At 37.6% G+C, this 20431-nt stretch overlaps 3 protein-coding genes across 3 annotated transcripts; 1 reads left to right on the forward strand and 2 right to left on the reverse strand.

Moving 5' to 3' along the window:
* Window positions 1-947: 947 nt before the first annotated feature.
* Window positions 948-2921, reverse strand: LOC137890204 (cathepsin S-like). Its single transcript, XM_068734341.1, has 7 exons — window positions 2802-2921; window positions 2404-2526; window positions 2127-2276; window positions 1805-2029; window positions 1547-1712; window positions 1150-1252; window positions 948-1047 (listed from the first exon to the last, which is right to left on the reverse strand). Exons 1-7 carry the CDS (start codon window positions 2919-2921, stop codon window positions 948-950), a joined length of 987 nt encoding a protein of 328 aa, XP_068590442.1.
* A 1213-nt stretch (window positions 2922-4134) lies between these two features.
* On the reverse strand, window positions 4135-11351 carry LOC137890203 (cathepsin K-like). Its single transcript, XM_068734340.1, has 8 exons — window positions 11259-11351; window positions 10060-10180; window positions 9840-9962; window positions 7027-7179; window positions 6707-6931; window positions 5918-6083; window positions 4875-4980; window positions 4135-4767 (listed from the first exon to the last, which is right to left on the reverse strand). Exons 2-8 carry the CDS (start codon window positions 10177-10179, stop codon window positions 4668-4670), a joined length of 993 nt encoding a protein of 330 aa, XP_068590441.1. The 5' UTR covers window position 10180; window positions 11259-11351; the 3' UTR covers window positions 4135-4667.
* Window positions 11352-14273: 2922 nt separating this feature from the next.
* LOC137890201 (leucine-rich repeat and immunoglobulin-like domain-containing nogo receptor-interacting protein 1) lies at window positions 14274-19791 on the forward strand. Its single transcript, XM_068734339.1, has 2 exons — window positions 14274-14611; window positions 17319-19791. The coding sequence occupies exon 2, from the start codon at window positions 17350-17352 to the stop codon at window positions 19177-19179; it is 1830 nt and encodes a 609-aa protein (XP_068590440.1). The 5' UTR covers window positions 14274-14611; window positions 17319-17349; the 3' UTR covers window positions 19180-19791.
* The last annotated feature ends 640 nt before the right edge of the window (window positions 19792-20431 follow it).

Genomic DNA, 20431 nt, shown 5'->3' on the forward strand with positions numbered 1-20431 from the left:
GTAATACAGCGAGATTAGATGGTCAGACGTCTCTTGATAAGGTTATCATGAACATACAAGCTCCCAATCTCCCTCTTCCTATAGCTAGCTACTCCACTGATAAGTTCACTTGCTAAACACTTGCTATGCACTAGCATGCTAGCATCATTAACATGTTAGCATTGATCGCTAGCTTGATATTATAACCATCACTATGTATAATAGGCTATGTAGCCAGACCCAGACATAAATTATACATGAAGCTAGTTGACATCTGTCACTCAGATAAAATATTTACCTTGACAGACAATCCGTTGAACTTTAAGATCTGAAGACTGAACTCATGAACTGTTTTTTGATTCGTGGAAAAAGTATTTTAAATACAAAACTACTCTACAAGTATTTTGTTACAAATTGTTAGATTTTTTATCGGCCCTATCAAATACAAAATACTCAAAAATTGAAATATGCATTTCAAATACAAGTCATAGAAATACTGCCCATCTGTACATTGACAACTAGGTTTAATTTGTACATGAGCAAAGCCAAATAACAGTAAAAATTACGCTTTTCACTAAGAATCAAGATTTGCCAAAAGGAAAGACTACTTGATCATTTTATTTTACATGTTACTCATCTGAAGCCATTACCAATAATGGTTGCTAATGACACTTAATTCAAAGTCTAGTAAAGATCTTTTTACAGACCAGGAGGAACACTTAAGTCAAACCTGCAGCTAAGGATGCTTGTAGTTTCCTCATGGAGGAAAGTCTCTCACCACACAATACTCAAAAAAGGTTGTGAACAATTGATCAGTTGCAGTCATTAAGTAATAAACAAATCCAGAAGTAAAGCATCAAACACTTTATTTAAAATAATGTCCCAACTACTGCTGAGAAATGTACATCCAAAAAAAAAAAAAAAAAAAAAAAAAAAAAAAAAAAAAAAAAAAAGGGTTAATCTGCTGGTCACATGATGGGGAAACAAGCATAGAGAGCGATGCCACACTGGTTGTGTTTGTTTCGAGCCATCTTGATGTAGCCTTCATCCCCGTACTTCACACCCCAACTACAATTCAAGAATATTTAGATCAGAAAACCATAAGAATCCTTGAAAGACAATCATTCCTGTAATAAAAAATTCACATTGAACATTACAATTTTTAGACACCTGTTTTTGACCAGCCAGTAGTCGTGCCTTCTCTCAGTACCATAGCCCACAACCAACACGGCATGGGTCACCTTGTGGGTGCATGTGTGGTCCCTGTACACACCTGCGCACGCACGCACACACACACACACACACACACACACACACACACACACACACACACACACACACACACACACACACACACACACACACACACACACACACACACACACACACACACACACACACACACACACACACACACACACACACACACACACACACACACACACACACACACACACACACACACACACACACACACACCAAGCCTGAGCTTTAGTTTACAGAACACATGATCCCATTTAAGATTAAACTCGTGCATTATTTTAAGAGGTATGAAGCCACTACTCACCATGGCGGTAGAAGACAAACTTTGGCTTGGAGGCATCAATAGCTACAGAGATGGGGCCGATGCTAGCCAGAGCTTCCCTCAATGTAAACTCATCCCCCTCTGGTAAGAAGACGTAGTCCGAGCAATTAGCAGCCCAGTGCTGTGAGTTATATTTGCATTGACCACGCTGAGAAGACAGTGATTTGCAGGGGCAGTCAACAGTCAAGGTTTAACCACAGTGGACCCGATACGTTACCATGCACCATATTTGAAGCTCACCAATCCGACGTAGGGGTAGCCTGCGTCAGAATCTATGCCTTGGTTTGTAATGACGTACTTGAAGGCGTTTGACATGAAGCCACCTTTACACCCTTGGTTGCCACCTTTCACAGAACAATCCACCAGGTTCTGAGCACTGAGGGATAACAGGACACCTGTAGACTTCTTGTGTTGCCCTTCCAGAGCTCCTACTGCACTGAAGGCCCAACAAGAGCCACAAGAACCCTAGAAGATAGAAAAGTTGCACATGTAGACCGTCTCTTCAGAGAAAAGTCATAATGTTCCATGTTAACGTGTACCAATACTTGGGGATATACCTCACCTGCATTTTGACCTCAGTTACCAAGCCTTCATCCCTCCAGTCCAGCGACGCTGGTAGAGAGATGTTGAGCCTGACAAAGTTTGAAGGACCCCTCTCCAGGTCAGAAGGCACAGAGGTGCCCATCAGCTTGCCAGTGATCTCCTCAGTTGTCTAAATAATAAATAAAGATTCTTTCAATTCCCTCTGCTTCCACATGCACTGTTTGTTGGCATAGCTTTGAGGCGACACAGTATTATGTTAAAACACTGTGTTGTAAATATGCGAGTAGTCCACTAACCAGATCTCCCAGGTGGTTCATTGCCAGCTCATAGGTGTGTAAGCCCAGAGAGGCTTCAAGGTTATGGACATCAATCATTTCCAAGTTTTCTTCCCATATCCGCCTGCGACCCGACTCCTCAATCTGGAAAACAGCATTAATATTAACCACGTGATGCCCGAGTTGATTTATGCGTCACCCTTAACAGATACCAAGAGGTGAAGACAGACAGTATAGTGTTAAAAAGGAGAATAAGTTATTTAAAAAAAATAAAAAGAAAAAGAAAAAAAATATGGCAAAAGTATTCCATTAATCATCAAGGAAGAGACAACAAAACTAAATCTGTTTTTTTGTCTAAACTAGATTCTGTTGTGATTTACAGGCTATTCATCTCATTGTTTTTAAGACCTTAGCATTACCTGGTGAGAATAGACTTTATTATGCATCTTCTTCCATAGCAGCCAGTGTCGATCCCGTTCAGAATTGATGGCAGCTGCTGCAAAGCCACAAACAATGGCGAGAAGAATGCTTCCAAACATCTCTGGATCCAGGAAAAGAAGAACTTGTCACTAAAACAGCAAAAACAAAAGGTTCATATAAGGTGTCCTACATCAACCTTATGGCCTGGCTCAGACTTTGATTGGCCAGCTGCAGCTGCTTGAAACACTGCCAGCTGATATCAATTGACATTGAGTAGCAGTGGAAATATAACCTGACTAAAGCCATACAATCGTGTGTTTGTTAAAGATATTTGTACATGCATGGAAATCAGTGAAGGCTTATTGTATGTTGCAAAAGTTGATGGATGAAGAAATGCATGTACATGATCAAATTATATATTGACTATTTCCAATAAATTCCAGATGTCACCAGTTCATTTAATTGGACAAATTGATTGGTAGAGGATGTAATACAGTTGAACCACTATTCTTATTTGCCTGTATACTATGCCATTATTAGAGGGAAAAAAATCATCAGTAACCAAAGTGAGCACTGAAAAGTATTCTTAGTTATCCTCAGTTAATGACAAATACCATAAAATATGACCAACCAGAGGAGATAACCAGGGGAAAATCCATGCTGAAGCTCAAAATATTTATGCATCATCATGCTCACTGCACACCGACACATAATTAAACCTCCAATAACTAAATTTGCCACTTGGGGGCAGCAGAGACAAGTTGTAAACACAACATTGACTGTATCATAGCCTCTCAAGTTGATAAGGCGAATTAGTAAAACAGCTTTAATTTACACATCCAGCAGTTGTGGAGCAACATTATTATTCATCTGGACTCCTGTTTACGGCTTTCTGGTAAATATAAGTCCATTATGCACCCTTTTTTTAGCTCTGAAATTGGCCTTCACCAACTCCTGGGGGAAGTATCTGAGAAATATCTGTGTTTTTTGTCCTCTGGGTCAGGGGAGCAGTAATGAGCCAATTACGACTTAGCGAGGAGAAGAATATGCAGCAAGAGAAAATCTACTTTTCTGGGGACAAGCGACACAAAGGTGATATGTTTAGTTTTAGTTATGATACTTCCACCGCTACTACTGCCACTGCTGCTACTACTGGTGCTAAGTACTGGTAAAAGTTGTTGCACAACACAAAGCATATGTATACCCAATGTTGTTGCTCTCCCTCTTCGCTGTACTATCAATACTTTCAGTAGATTGATGAGCTAATTCAAATAAAAATAATATCTATTTTCTGTTCAGTTTGCAATGTGACCAAAACAACAAAACATTGAGTGCAAGGTGTCTAAATATCTTTATTACCACGTGTAAAAACTGTGTACCGTTCTTTTTAGATAAGCTTCTCCTTGGAGACCTTAGTGAGGTTTTAGGAGGAATACTAAAGGAGAGAAGATCAATTAGACAGAGTGGTGACTGAAACCAATATTGACCACATCAAGTTTATAAAAAGTGTATTATTCTCACCTGTGATTATATTAAATAACTTTATTATTCAATAGTACAATATTGAACACACTGAAAGCAAATCCAACTGGTAAATATTAGGGTTAAGATTTAAATAAACACATCACATTGATAAAACAAAGTGGCAAAAGGACAAATAAAAGATGAAATCTTATTGAAGTGAGGAAAACTAAAAAATGTATTAAGTATTCATTAAAAAATATAAACATCATTGAGAGATGTTAAAGCAGAAACAGCAAACTTTGAGGGCAACATAAAGGACAGGTCTAAACAATCATCGGGTTTCTGATACTAAAGAAGTAACCTAAATTCTACCAAGATGATTCAGGTGACAGGTCACTTTTTCACAGCGTAGGGTAGACTGCAAAGCTGGCAATGCCACAGAGATTATTTTTGTTTCTGGCAATTCGAATGAAACCTTTTTCTCCCCACGCAGTGCCCCAACTGAAATCACAAAAGCACTTACATTTAATATTTAACATTGGTCAAACATTTCTTTTCACATGGGGGGTAAACACATTTTACTTTGTGACCAGTAAAGACCAATTCACCTGTTTTTCACAAGCCAGAAGTCTTGTCCTCTGTCTGTGCCGTAGCCCACAACCAGGACAGCATGATTTATGAACTTTGGGTTGCAGTTTGGTACGTTGTATAAACCTGAAAGATCCATAAGCTTATCAGTAGTTGAAAAATACAGGTAAAACAATATAATTATTTTATGAATCACCCGACAGTATAAAATACTGCTGATATTATCTTCTCTATGTACTTTGGAGGTGAAGAAACCCCCAGTCTGCATCAACAGTATTACTGGTAATATCATTCATCCCTCGTGTGTAGACGTTATCTAATTTTAGGATATTGGGAATGAGGACCATTTCATCACATTATTTAGTGGCTCTACTATCTACTGAACTAATTTAACTGAGACTTCATGTTGTAAATTCCTCCTCTTCTTACGTTGTTGATCACTTCTGACAGCTTTCTGTCTATTAGATAAAATACAGTTAATACAAAACAAAACTGAAAAGAAATCACATTTGATGTAAGTGACACACAGAGCTGCACCTGTACCCCTCTAAAGATCTAATCCACTTGCAATTGATAATGTATTTAATGGTGGTAACTCTGCACTCACAGATTGGTGGTAGGTGTATTTTGGACACTCTAACACACACATCTGAGCTTTAAGCACCCCACAATAGTTATACCCTAAATCTGTGATATTCAAATTCAGTCAAGTTAAAAGACAAATATTGAAGCAAAAGGAAGTCATACTATTTTAAGCATTGGATTTCCGTTGATGGCAGTCGTACTTTTTTTTAAAAAGAGATTTTTTTCTAAATGTTCACCATAAAATAAATGGAACAGAAAATGACGACAAAGCCTAAAAGTATAAAATAAAGTGTAAAAACATAACATGTCATGTTACCCATTGAATTCACACAGATATGTTATGCAACTGATTTCATGCACCACAACCAAAGTTTTCTTTTCTCTCGGGTGTGACTCAGACTCCGGGTTTAGAGCTACAGTAACTAACTCATCACTCATCAGTCTGCTTGCATTAAATGCTCAAATTCAGAAGCCTCACCTCCTCTGTAGAGATGAAAAGATTGCAGCATGGCGTTCACGGCCACAGCAACCGGCCCCACTGATGCCACCACAGCCTGCAGCGTCTTCTCATCTCCTTGTGGGAGGATGTGGAAATTAGAGCAGTAGCCGGCCTTTCCCTTGACAGAATACCGACATTTACCGTCCTACAAGTAGAAATGAGAATCACAATACATATTATGTATCACTATTCTATCAAATTGGTTGATATTATTCTTGTTTTTTTGTCTTAAAACACATTTTATAGAAGTTATATATCCTGTTTGTTATATAGTTGAATATGCATAGAATCATAATATTATACAGTATATTATGTACATTATTCATGCAATCACACTGCATATATACAGTGTAAATATGAATATGCAAATACAAATTTTCATATCACTTCAGCTAGAAAGAGAGCTGTTTTTTTCTGTATTTGACACATCTGTCAAAACATAATTCCAGCTCTCAAATATAACAATAAAATATGTTTCATTATTACATACAATGAATTTCATAAAACTTTAGGAAATCACACATGACATGATGCTTTGCCTTAAATTGTCCGTCAGATATTCTAAACTGAAAATCCAAACTAAAATAATTTTCTTGAAAGACGAAGAAAGGAAAGAAAGAAGCAAGCAAACAAGAAACAAACAAAAAAGAGAAGAAAACAGACAAACAAACAAAAAACAATATCAGTAGTCGCACATTTTGTATATTAGGTCAATCTTTTCTATAATAGCTAGTTAATTAAATAATAATGCTGTTACAGCAGGACGACCTGGTGTTCGTAGGGGTAGAAGCTCTCTGAGTCTACTCCTCGGTTGCGGATAATGTAGCTGAAGGATTTAGAGATGTATCCTCCTCTGCAGCCGTGATTCCCATCATTGCTGCTGCAGTCCACCAGATTCTGTGGACTCAGGGGGACGAGGACACCTGTTCGCTTCTTCATCTGTCCCTCAAGAGCTCCTAAAGAGCTGAAGGCCCAGCAGGACCCACACAACCCCTTGAAAAAGAGAAATGATGTTTATTACCACAGGTTATTTATAGATTGTTTTAATTTCCTTAATTTAAAATAGCTGATCTCAAATCATTGCTGACCTGGTTTTGGACTGGACTGACCAGGCCGTTCTTCCTCCAGTCTACACTCTGAGGTGTCAATAAGCCACTTCCATCCTTAAATGTCACATTTCTGAAATGAATAGGCTCCTCCAGCTTCAGGCCGTTTAGCTTCTCGTTGATTTCCTCAGCTGTCTTAAGAAGATAAATATAAGAAATGCAAATATTACAATGTCAAAGCTTAGCAATACGTCTTCACAGTGTTGCGGAAATTTATCATATCATTCTTTTAGTTATCACTTGTATCGCTTAAACCTGAACATATGCAGATGAGGCCAACCAGACTCATTTAAAACCTAATAATAAATGTTATCATATCGAAGGTATTTTCATGTCTGGCTTGCTGTAGTGTCATCCTGATCTCACCACTTAACCCTCTTCCCATGAAGATAACACTAAGGCAGGGAACCTGGCCTTGGTGGATGCCTCGGCGGACAGAGGAGGGGGGGGACGAGATAATGTGCATACAGTATATACTCTGTTAAACTATTCTTTGTTGTTAGACCTCCAAACCATCTGTGGGGAAAGAGCTCTATCCATTCAGCTGAATTATTATTAGTGTCTGTTCAATAAATATGTTTTTATATTTCAAGAGTTTTCTCATCTCGGTTAAAAATATTTTTTTCCACCAAACACAGCAGTGCTCTTGATCACTTTTAACACATTTAAAATTGCAATATTGTTACTGCAGATTCATCTTACACTTCTAAAAGTTTATATCAAATGTACTCTGAAACAGCTCTGCTCCAAGAAACAAATGAGCATATACAATACTGGTTCCTCCTACCTCCCAGTACCCCATATGGCCCTATTTAGGGAACTAAACTTAAGTATTTAAGTTTTTATTTTGCACATGGTGTCCCTTAGCCTCGGCGACACCAGCAAGCAATCATAAAATGAACCACAAGTTCCTCTTGTTAAGTTTTAACTTCTGCATTTCAGAGAAAGAGAACTAAATATAGACCACAAATTCAACATCATTTCTATTTTACTCGTTATGACGTCACACCAGGTTCAGCATCTCACTTCTTCCCCTTATTTGCTGATAGTCCTGTAGTGTTGGTGTCAGATTTGACTTTCGCCATAAAAAAGTTAAGGACATTTTAGCTGTCCTCACATTTATTTCCAAAGCAACTATAAACGCTGTCCTTTGGGATCTCTGATAGGAGTCCAAAAGCTCAAGTGTGTCCTAAACATTTCTGCCAGGATCTTGCAGAGTCAACACTCACACCCACCACAGCTGTCCTCTTCCTGTCGTCTTCAGAAGAAGAAAAACCCTCCTTCTTACAATACCTTCCAAGTCAGCCTCATAAATACCCTTCCCCTGTTTTGAGAGCTTTTGACTCCCTAAACCTTCATCAACACTTCAAGTCAAAATTGTTATTTTAATGCATTTTATTGCATTTTGCTGTACATTATGTGCATAATAATTTACTAAAGTTTACTCATTTCATTGCAGTCCACACTCAATATAGTTAAATGCATAAATATTATGATATACATAATATTTTTCTTTTTCAGAATCATTTAATTGTTTCTTGTTTGCGTCAAAAGTTTGTGTTTCTTTTAATACTAGAACTCACAACAAGACACAACCTTTGCGCCACAGTTACACATTAGATACTAGTTTGCATGTACATCCACCTTGTATGTAACTTTATTAGCCTTCCCAGATGGGGCATGTTTAAATGCAGATTTACAGTGTTGGTGATCTGTTTTGCACCATCAGAGGTCAATGAGTTAATGCACTGAAGATTATAATGTCAAGCATGTGTCTGAACAGATCCTGGGAGGGAGAGGAGCCAGTTCAGTGACATAATATGTATTTCAAAGGCCTTTTGGCTGATAGGTGATTATATTGACAGAAAAGGAGGTGAATATACCCCATATACCTGCGTATACCTGCGTATACCCTTCACTATACCACTGGTTATAAGTCAGTGCTTGATTTAACAGCCAGCCAACAAACTTAAGGTTCTGTAAAATAAGACTCTGATTAGACTGTGCAAACATTAATCCAAGTTATCAGACAGTTGTCCACTTTGTTGGGAGGATGCAGGTCATAGTTGATATAAGTAACAACCAAAGAAAGAAACAAATACAAGCAAACAAAACCGACAACAAACAAACTGATGAAAAGCAACAAACAAATTACAAAAAAAATAACACAAAAAAAGCAAATATACAAGCGAAAAGCAACAAACAAAAAACTAAACAAGAAAGAAACAACAAAAGGTCACCAAATAAGTCTCATTGAGCACTCAAAACATAATACATAATACAGAGCAAAGCAACAAATAACATATTGTTTTTCCACCAACAGATGTGAGTAAAGATTAGCTTGGTGGAGGTGACTGAAAATCTCCTAACCAGGTAAATATGTATTCCTTGTTTGCTTTCTGACTGACAGTTACACTGGTCTTTTACAGTTCATACTCACTGCAACCCACAGCCAAGCAACAGTAGAAACACCTTCCTGGGTTATTATTATATTATTATTCATAATGAATTATCTGTAATGAATATGATGCAAGCAAACAAGTATTTAAATGAACATCTACATTTTTTGGGGTTATTAGCTGTGGATTTATCTCAATAACCAAATGATCTGCATGTCTAAACCTTCATTCATGCACACAACTCTTTGCAGTTTTTCCATTTGCATTAAACCATTTAAATATTACTGATGAATTCAGGCTAAGATTTAAAACTCGTCTCGTTAGGAATCCAATGCTAGACAGTTTCCACAACCTTTTTTTCAGAGCAGGAGACTGAAATCACAAACTTATTCCTACCATGTCAGACAGATGATTGAGTCCCATTGTGAAGTTGTGTTTGCCTGCTGAAGCCTGCTGGTTGTGTCTCAACACCAACTGCATGTTCTTCTCCCACACTGCTCTTCTGAAAACGATCTCAGTCTGAAACAGAAACTCTGACTGAATGCTCTGATGATATACACTATATGTGTGTGTGTATGATGAAGAAGACGGAGAAATTAGGTTCTCACAATCCTACCTGATTATCATAAACCTTGCGATGTTTGATTTGCCACTCTTCCCAAACTTTGTTTAAGACAACCGAAGAGTTGCTGAGGACCTGGACGACCAAAAGCAACACAGCACACAAAATGTGCATCCTGCAGAGGAAATGACAAATCTAGTCAGATTACATTTGCAGATATGCTCCATATATAATTCTTAGCTGACACGACAAGTCGACTAAAAAAGTATTTTTATTGTTTGTGATTTTAAATATGTTTAGCCTTTTGACTGTTGGTGGGACAAAACAAGCAATATGACCCTTTAGTTCTGGGATACTGTGATGAGCATTTCCCAGGATTTCACAACATTTTGTGGACTACATGATCAGGGAAAAACTGAGGTAATGAGTCTCCCACAGTTTCAACAGTTTGTCAAGACACTAGTCTCAACTTTGCCTTGCATCATTTGTTTATTTTAATTAATTGTTGAATTACTGAGAATTTTGTTTCCCAGTATGACTAAATGTCTAAATTGTGTTTTTAAAGCCATCTGCACGCTGGCCTCGGAAATACTGAATCTAGTTGTAGCTTTATTTAGTCAAATTCAAATATATATGAAACATTTATATATACTAAAAAATATATTGGCATCCACCAAGTGTTTATTTTCAAATGTAGAATATTGATGAATCCCACAAATACTAAGAACAAGGCCTCTGTGTCCTCAGTGGTAGCTAGTTCTATACATGATGAAACAAATGTTGAGTTGAGCTTTAATTTGGCCCAATTCTTGCAAAAAATACCCCAGAGCAGTATGGACAAGCTGATCATCTTCTGTCTGATATCTTTCTGCAGTAGAAAATATGCACATATACATATGAACCTATACTAAAACTGTTTTAACTGTTGTTGTGTGCATAGTGTTTACCTAAACTTAACAACAACATAATAAACTGCATTTAAGATATAACACAGTCATGATTGAGAGCCAAGTGAGGCCTGTAAAACTTTGATATGAGAGCAGGAAATGCAGCCGGATGTTTTCTAGCATTGCAGTTTTAAAGATTTCTTCACCTCAAAGAGGAAAAGTTGAAACCTGAGCTTCTTTCTCAGCAAATAGTTTCTGCCCATACCCACACCATTTAAACACACACCATAGAGCCATGATCTTCTGATCTCTAGTCAGGCTATCAGTCAAAGTGTAATTGCATGCATAACTAAGAAGAGCATTTACCTCGTTGCAGAATAATCAACAGGGTTATTTCGTCCCGGCAAGAAAGTGCAACCGATTTTATCGAACCAGAGAACTGTCACGCATGAAAGAGGAAGTATAGTTTCCTCATACACACGCCATTGGGTTTTTTTTACCCTGTTTTTCAGCGCATCTGCTCTGTGGCTTGTCATGTGAATCTAATTTACAACAAACTGTAGTGGCCCAAAAGACCGCTCCAGTACTAGCGGTGGAAGTGACATAAGTTACATGACAGAAATACACATAAATTAAACTTCTTGTGGAGATACAAGAATACAATTCATTTTTAAAAAATCAGTGGATGGAAAAGTGATAAATTAAGAAATTATTTGGCATTATTTCGTGATAATTTAAGTGTGTACATTTTTTTTGAAAAGACCATCCATCACCATTTGCGAGTTCATATTTAATCACTTTAACACTGAACTGAATTATGTTTGACAACATGGACTGAGGGCAAAAGAAAGAAACTACAATCCAGTTTTACTAACGATACACATTCTAACAGACTGAGACTTTATTATTAGAGCTGCAGTTAGTTTGAACTTTCTGAGGAAAAGAAACACACCGTCAAGCCTCTTCACATTCAGACATATTGGATATATAAATGGACTGGAGGTGGTTTAAACTTTGGTTTTCTCTTCTTAACTATCGTGTTGTTGTACTGTGTTAAAAAAACAAAAATCCTTTAGTTTACTTATCCTCCCTAGTATTTACAGTTGAGTCTTTATGTACAAACAGTTAACACATACTGCAGCAACCAAATAAATAACAACAAAAATATATAATAATATAATATAATTATTAATATCAGATATTTCATTTTTGTATGCAAATTGCTGCAGTCCTGTAACATGCCAGTTCTTGCAAAATCATATTATTTAATGTTATTATTTACAATATGTAAATAATTAAGATGTTGACCATGTAATTTGCAATGTCCCTGGATACAATTTGGCTGAGCATCCCACATTTCCCCCTCTTTTTCAGTCATCTCTCCACTACGCTCTATCTAATAAAAAAGAGACATCACAGCAGTCACCACTACAGGGAGCAACAATGACGAAAATAAATAATGATAAATATGCAAGGGGGTATTATGCAATTAGGAGCTTTGATTTGGCCGAGGCTGTAATTGGCGTTCATCACTGATTTTCTCTTCCGGGGTTGGGCAGAGATTCGCTGATGACCGCAGGTTCCTCGAGGTACCAGATGGTACGTTCCTGACTCAGCAGCAGCTCTTCTTCTGTGGTGATCAAGCACCTTTTGTGTCCACACACACACACACACACACCTCATAGTCCTGCAGCTGAGCAGAGAGGCAAGCCAATCTGATTGTTTGTTTTAATCTCTTTTTTTTTTAAACTGTCATTGAATTAGGAGTGAGTGTTCGCTAAGTAAACAAATCAACAACTCAACTTTATTCATACAATCATGCAGCCCACAGTGCTTTACACAACAAGATAAAATAGGACAGACAGACAAGCAAGTAAAAACAAAAGTGGACAACATTGAAGGAAACTTAGCAAGATCAGAAATTACAACAATAACATGTTGCCCAAATTAATTAACTCCTGTTATATTCATGAGGCTCACAGTCAATTATTCAAATATTTTAGAGACCTGAAATCAGATCTGGCATATTTAAATGCATGTTACTGCACACCACTTTTTACTGAAACTTAATTTATATTAAATATTATTATTATATGTATTGAGTCAGCTGATATGTTCCAAAACACCTGTCATGTTATTATAAGATAATGGGATCATGAAAAATGGGACAACTGAAAAACACTAGGACATATATATATATATATTTACATGGATTGTACTTATTTACAGTGAATATTTGGAAATATCCCGATTGTTGGACTATGTTAGTGAGTTGTAGTGAAATCTAACTACATTATCCCACTCTGTGTGGTTTAAAATGACCTTGATATTTTGGCCGGTAACCAGCATTTATTGTGAGTCCACATCAGGGTTTAATCTGATTTAAATAGATTTTAGATTTCATGTCAGACCTGCAGACACACATTCACAGACTCAATGTACGTCCTCATATCATAGCTTCTTGTATCTATATTTCTCTGCCTGGTCCCCAATTTCAGCTTGTATACTTACACATAACACATGTCAATCATATTAAGACAACTGTAGCCTCACGGTACCAATTACATCCTTAACTATTTAAGTTTCACTTAAATAGTCACTCTTTTAGGATGTTTTTGCTTATTTTTAGCCTCAAGTTAATGTTACCTTTTTGAAATCCTATTTTATATGTATATACATTGCCTTGTGCTTCTTTTATATATTGTCTTAATTCCTTTTAATAGGACATTTTTAGTTTCAGACTGAACAAGCAGAACTGAGAGTCTGATGTGAACACCTGAAAGTTAGGAGTTGGGTGAGTTGACGTGTTTGCATTCATGAAACAATATTATACAAAGAAACATCAGTATTCAGGGTTATACACCATTCACTATTGCATGCTACAAAAACCACTTCGTCATTTTGTGCCACGGTCAGATGAAGTTTTCTCGAATGTTTATAATGAGGTAAGATACTGCAATTTCACTTGTTCCCTATGGCACATTTGATTCAGGAAATATTTAGTCTCAGTAACTTAAGATGTGACCGAACATTGTTAGAGCTTAGTTTGCACTAAAAGTTATGATTGAGTTTTTGCAGTTTAATATTACATTGTAAAGATCTAAATAATAACAAGATGCAGACATTTTAACCCAACACTACCCTCCAGGACAGTTGATGTGTCTTCATCAAACTTTGAAATGACCGACCAGAGAGCTGAGAAGACATTCCTTTATTTCCGAGTGGCTTAAATTCATTCCCATCTGGTGTTTGCGCCTAAATCTCTGCATTTGGCTGACCTGTGTGCTAGCCTCCTGTCATCCAGTGCAGTGTGTTGGATGCAGTCCAGGAGCTAGTGTATATAATCCCCCAGCATGCACCAAGCACCCGCGCGTCCAGAGCCAGGTTGCTGTTGCCATGAGGACAGCGAAGCAACAGGGAAACCGATTCCGCAGCAACGCGCTTCTTCAGGAGTTGAATGTTTCAGAATGGGAGGATGAAGCTATCTTGTTATGATATGTCTGTCTATTTCTCTCATATTGCAGGTTTCATCTGGATTTATTTCTGAGCAACAAAAGGTTTTGAAGATGTACTCTGCTCTTTTTAATTATCTGTCCTTGTTTATCCAGTGACAATTTCAGAAAAACCTACTTGCAAATTAAATCTTACATTTTTTTTTTTACAACATAATTGTGAAAATGGAGCTATCACAATGACGAGCCCTCCAGACTGAAAAGACGGTAAGTTACAATACTTGATTTTCTTTTGCTTCTTTCTACACAATCACTATTATTCTTCTATAATACCATCCACTATAATACCATCCACTGCATTTGAGCTCTTGGAAGCCACAGGCCCCAGCAAATAACTGTGATTTCACCTTTGTACACTGTTTTCACTCCCGAGCATGTACGCTCCCATAGGAGTTCAGGAGGAGTCAGCCTCCATCACTCAGTGCTCTGGGGAGCTGCTGTCATCACCAGCAGTCAGACTATACAGTATTCCCCAGCTCCATATACCCATTACCGTGTCGAGATAAAATGACCACCTTAAAAATATGATGTTAAACACAGTAAGAGATGGTTTTCTCCCTGATGCGCTCCTTGCATATTAGATTATAGGTGGAGTTTTCAAGGAGACCACACAAAAATTCCAATGATTTAAATTTAAAAATAATTTAGGAACTCTTTGAAATACAAGCAGAACATTTGATCAGTTGATCAGATATTAATCTAAATTCACTTTTAAACTTTTTTTTTTGTGTTTAGTGTTTTTCTTTAGTGAATGCTTTCTTTCATATTTTACATTGAGAAACACATCTTTCTGCAAACATTGTCGCAAATATTAAATAGATCAGTCCCACTGTAGTCTTTCTCTCTCTGTCTCTCTTCTCACATGTTCTATAGTGTTGCATCGTTCAACACAACAACCTGTGCAGAGACCTGAGGGTGGCATCACACTTTTTTTCCCCTATTGGCAATTTAAACGTGTTTTTTAACAAGTCACACATTTTTTGATGAGCTGATCTGTTAGTCATTTTTACAGGCTGACAGTCGGTTTGCAACCTGGTATTCTTGTTTCCAAGTTAATAGTATGATGTCTGTGTACACGTTCATATGACATGTCAATATAAATTGTTGCATTTTGGAGCTATTATGTGATTACTGATAGCACTTTGACTAACTGGGCAATTCTGCAGTTACAATTAACCTTCAAGCAGTGTTATAGAACCATTGACCCTGGACAACCTGTACAGAAATCTTTCTGCCCCCTAGTGGTAAATTTAGCAATGGTTCACTTAAAGACAGATCCTTTGATGATCTGTATTTGCAACCCCCCAGTCTCATGTACATCTTTGTCACATAATTCTGGATCTGAGCATTAAAAAAATACCTCATAAATTAATGTAAACTTTAAAGTTCAGACCTTGTTCTGCTTTTTGCTACAGCCAAACATTGTTGTGTGGTGCTTGGAAGTGGCCATATTTTAGGACAAGAAATATGTGAATTAAGACTTTTATAAGCCAACTGTCATCATATTTGTATCAGTTGGGTATGCACTTCTTCCCCTCCTGAAATTAAATTTCTAAGTTTCATATATCTCACATGTTGCATTTTACAGGAAAATATGCAAAAGGTAAAAAAAAAAAAATTTGAAAAGAGGAGAGCAATATCATCTCTTGATTGTGATAATCCCTTTATAGGATTTTGTTTCGGATTTGGTGATGGGGTAATAAAGTTTAAACAAATTCACGTTACATTGTCGTACAATATAATCCTGTTAAATAGATTCTACAAGTCTCTACAAAATGTCAAAAGAATAAATGGTCTTTTCAGCTTGCAATCTACTTCCACAGTTACCACAGTATCAAAACAAACTAAATATAAAATGTTGAATCTAATAAATGCCACGGAGTATGTGTCACTCTGACATTAATGTGCCTTGAGAGAGATTATTACAATAATTGAGAACAGATAATTGAGCAGTCATGTCCTCCATGTTATGCCTCATACAGTGCAGGTTTACACTTTCTCCCCATTTATGCTTTCAAACAGCATTAATAAAACAAAAACAGTGAGCAGTCTTTAGACAAACTGTTCTTGTTTTGCATATGTTTTTTGAAATTGACTGTAGATGTGTGGACCTCTGTGGTGCCAACACCATCTTTTAAGTGTATCTTATCACTGCAGAGAATATCAACCTCAGTATGGAGGTTCATCCTTGACACTTGGGAACAGAATGTGAACATAATAATCTGAGCTCAAAGTCCCTCTTACTAGCTTTGGAAAGCTTTCAACTGCCTCTGACGGCGGCCAGTGAATAGCGGTGGCTTAGCAAAAAAGCAAGCAAGAAAACTTTATTTATATAACTCTTTGAAGATAGAAGTTTCAAAATACTTTACAGGAAGAAGAAAAGGTAAGAGAGGGAGATTAAAGAGAGAGGAGAAGCAGAATTAAGTACAGCTACAACCCAAAAAATAAAAGCTATAAAACCAAGAATAAGCCATAGAAGACAATGAGCTACTAGCTGCTTTTTAAATATGTGTACTAATTTGGTTTGTCTGATAGTTTGCAGGATACTGTTCCAGGATGAATGACACAGCTGTTACCTCTGTAGTTTATCATTGTAGAACTGCAGTACTGCAAACAACATAATATAAACTGAAACCATTCACACTCATAGTTTGACAAAGATGATTCATCATCTGACAACATTTGACCACATTGTCTTTTTTTCTTCTTCAGTATTTGTAAAGCTACAAAGACAAGACCTTCCATCAGCACCTGTCTAATTATGAAAACCTACTTCCTGTTATCCAAGAGAATAGCAAAAATGAAACTATTATTTTAAGCCACACCTTAACACTACCAACTGCAGAAAGTCATATTTCCCCTTATTTCTACTGATATGACGTCAGTAAAAATCCCTTTCTCACTCCTTTCTCAGCTGTGTTTCTCAGAAGCAGGAAGGCAACCAGATGTTTGAGGGGATTGCCGTCCACCAATGGCTGTGCTGGGGAGCTCTCTACCTGTTGGCAGCGAGGGTGGCATTGTCATCTGAAACACGCCGGCCGTGTCCACAGTCCTGCCGCTGTAACGCCGTACTGCAGGAGGTGAACTGCTCTGATGGCCAACTTTCCACAGTGCCTGACAGTCTCCCACAAAACACCAAACTACTAAACCTAACACATAATAAAATCAAGACTCTGGTGCACCAGCAGTTCCAGAGTTTGCCACAACTTTTAGACTTGGATTTGAGTGACAATATTATGGCAATAATTGAAGTGGAAGCATTTCTCGGGTTGGAAAGATTGATAACTCTGCGTCTTGCTCGTAACCACCTGAAGATTATTCCTGTTGGAGTGTTTGCTGGTTTGCCAAAACTAAAGTTACTGGACATAAGCAGCAATGAGATCCTTGTTTTTCTAGATTTCACTTTCCGTGATCTAACTTCCCTGCAGTTTATTACAGCGTCAGACAATGACTTAGTTTTTATTTCTCATCAAGCTTTCACTGGCTTAACCAGTCTGCAAGAGTTACACCTTGACGGCTGCAACCTCACTGCTGTGCCGACAGAAGCGCTCACACAGCTCAGTGGGTTAAGAAGTCTTCATTTTCACCAACTGGGCCTCGCCACGCTGCAAAACTATTCGTTTCGACAACTAGAGCGTCTCAAGGAACTTGTCATTACTCGTTGCCGCTGGCTGGAGACCCTGTCAGGAAACAGTCTCTTTGGCCTAAATCTTACATCCCTAACCATTAAACACTGTAACCTCAGAGCGGTCCCCTACATCCCTTTACATCATCTTGTATATCTTGTATACCTTGACCTTTCTTTTAACCCAATCACCGACATTCATGGGAACCTGTTTGGAGACTTGCTCCGGCTCGAAGAGCTCCATCTGGTAGGCGGCTCATTGCTACGTATCGAAATCGGAGCATTTAAGGATTTGGCTCATTTGAAATTGCTGAATGTATCTAGAAATCTTCTCACCACACTCGAGGTGGGAGCTTTCCATTCAGTGGACACCCTAAAAACTCTGGGACTTGATAACAACCCACTAGCATGCGACTGCCGTCTGCTGTGGGTGGTGCCAAGGCGACTATATTTGGACTTTGGTGGAAATCCACCGACTTGTACTACCTCAGTTCAATTGCAGGGATGGTATTTTCTAGACTTTACTGAAGCTGAGCTATCAGGCCTGCTCACATGTCGGCAGCCTCGTATTCTGAACCGCAAACGTCGAGAAGTGAGAGTAGATCAAGGAGACACAGTGATGGTTTATTGCATTGCAGAAGGTGACCCTCTGCCATCTGTTACCTGGATAAGCCCACAGCTAAAACCTCTATCTCCCATTGGAAGAATACGGGCTCTCTCTAATGGTACACTGGAGGTTCGCTACGCTCAACCTCAAGACAGTGGCGCTTATCTCTGTGTAGCATCTAATGCGGCAGGAAATGACAGCCTGCCCATCAGCCTTCATGTCAGAGCCTTTCCATCATCTTCTAAAAAACACTTTCGTCTTAAAGGTTGGTTTGCCTTTCCGTCTGCCTCTCCAGGTGTGAATGGAAATCAGAATATCCCATTTGATGTCAAGACATTACTGGTAGCTGCAACCATTGGGCTTCTTTCATTTTTCAGCTCTGTCAGCGTATGTTTCATCTTCATGTTATTCTGGAGTAAGAGTAAAGGCCAATTAAAACACACAGCCACGATAGCATACGTCCCGCGAAGCACCGTGTCAAGTAATAACAGAGGGAAAGGCAACTATATGGAGCCAAGCAGGCTCACCATGAAACTGATATGACTTTCACGTGGTATGACTTGGTGCCTTCAAATGTAAAACTTTTGTTTCAATTTCCATAGACAGAATTAATTTAATTTTGGAGCGTGTCAACTTGTTTCCAACAGAGGCTGACTGTAGATTAATTCATATAAATGTAAGCATGTTAGCTAGAACCCATACTGTGCAAAAGTAAAGACAACACACAGTGAATTGTGTTGGTATAAGCCCTTCTGGACACAACTAGGACTTAAGTTACATTATAGGAACATCTAAACTAGCGGGGGACATAATTGATGAGCTTTTTTTTCATGCCTGTCTAGCGCCACTATAACAAAGCCTGAATGTAAAGCAACTACAGTAAGCAATATTTAATGAGTATAATGCATGTAACATGAAGAGATGTAAATTATTCAGTTAATTGCGTGTTGCTTATGCCTTTGTTGATGTATATATATATATATATATGGAAACAATTTAAGAACCTTTTTGTTTTGTACATTTAGTTTGAAATAAATTGAAACCTTATATTAAGGTTAATGTACACAATATTTGCATATAGCATGCCATTTCTATCTAATTTTATTAGATATTGTTTGCTAGAATACAATATTGTCACTTACTGTACTCATTATTTAATGGATGTGTAATGTGTGTTTTCATTCTATTCCCCAATAAAGCTCTTCATTGGTTTTCTTTCTAAAAGGAGCAATACAATTATTTTGCTTTCAAAAATGTAATTTTGTTTTGTTTGTTGTGCTTTTTCTGTTGTTCTTGGTCCAAAATATACATAGACACATCAGATTCAGTGAGCATCGTGTTTGCTCTGTGAAATCCTTAAATACATTATTTTAACACTAAATTATTAATATCAAACGCGATATGTTAAAGAAAAGCACAAACAAGGGATATTTAAGTTAAAGTATGGCATAATGGTACAGTGAGCACACATAACACGTTGTATCTTCGTAACATTAATTTCCTTTGAAACAAGCCGATGACCAAATTAATAAATTAAGGATTCAAGGATAACTTATTTTCACTATGCAACACAGGGCAGTTGTAGCCCATTGCTACACAAGAAAAACATGACGAACATAAGCAAAACAGTTGTGCATCCTATGCTTTTTTTAAAGACAAAATACGATATGAAGCAATTTCAAGTCAAATTGTATACATAGTTGTGTACAAATCGTATACTTCATCAAGTCAACTTGCATAAATATAAATATTTGAACAGTTTTATTTTGAAAAGAACTTCGTAATTCTCGACCCC

The sequence above is a fragment of the Cebidichthys violaceus genome, unplaced genomic scaffold (genome assembly GCF_023349555.1).
Source record: "Cebidichthys violaceus isolate CVI_PGR_0920_01 unplaced genomic scaffold, fCebVio1.0.p SCAF_63, whole genome shotgun sequence".
Taxonomy (NCBI): domain Eukaryota; kingdom Metazoa; phylum Chordata; class Actinopteri; order Perciformes; family Stichaeidae; genus Cebidichthys; species Cebidichthys violaceus.

What these genes read in the sequence shown, in the direction of transcription:
- LOC137890204 (XM_068734341.1), bottom strand. Translation starts at nt 2,921, where the DNA reads ATGTTTGGAAGCATTCTTCTCGCCATTGTTTGTGGCTTTGCAGCAGCT. An exon ending in TGAACCACCTGGGAGATCTG is followed by an intron (nt 2,277 to 2,403) that starts GTTAGTGGACTA and finishes TTTATTATTTAG; the next exon opens with ACAACTGAGGAGATCACTGG. An exon ending in TACTGGCTGGTCAAAAACAG is followed by an intron (nt 1,048 to 1,149) that starts GTGTCTAAAAAT and finishes CTTGAATTGTAG; the next exon opens with TTGGGGTGTGAAGTACGGGG.
- LOC137890203 (XM_068734340.1), bottom strand. Translation starts at nt 10,179, where the DNA reads ATGCACATTTTGTGTGCTGTGTTGCTTTTGGTCGTCCAGGTCCTCAGC. An exon ending in GCAAGGTTTATGATAATCAG is followed by an intron (nt 9,963 to 10,059) that starts GTAGGATTGTGA and finishes TTTCTGTTTCAG; the next exon opens with ACTGAGATCGTTTTCAGAAG. An exon ending in TCAGTCCAGTCCAAAACCAG is followed by an intron (nt 6,932 to 7,026) that starts GTCAGCAATGAT and finishes CTCTTTTTCAAG; the next exon opens with GGGTTGTGTGGGTCCTGCTG.
- LOC137890201 (XM_068734339.1), top strand. Translation starts at nt 17,350, where the DNA reads ATGTTTGAGGGGATTGCCGTCCACCAATGGCTGTGCTGGGGAGCTCTC.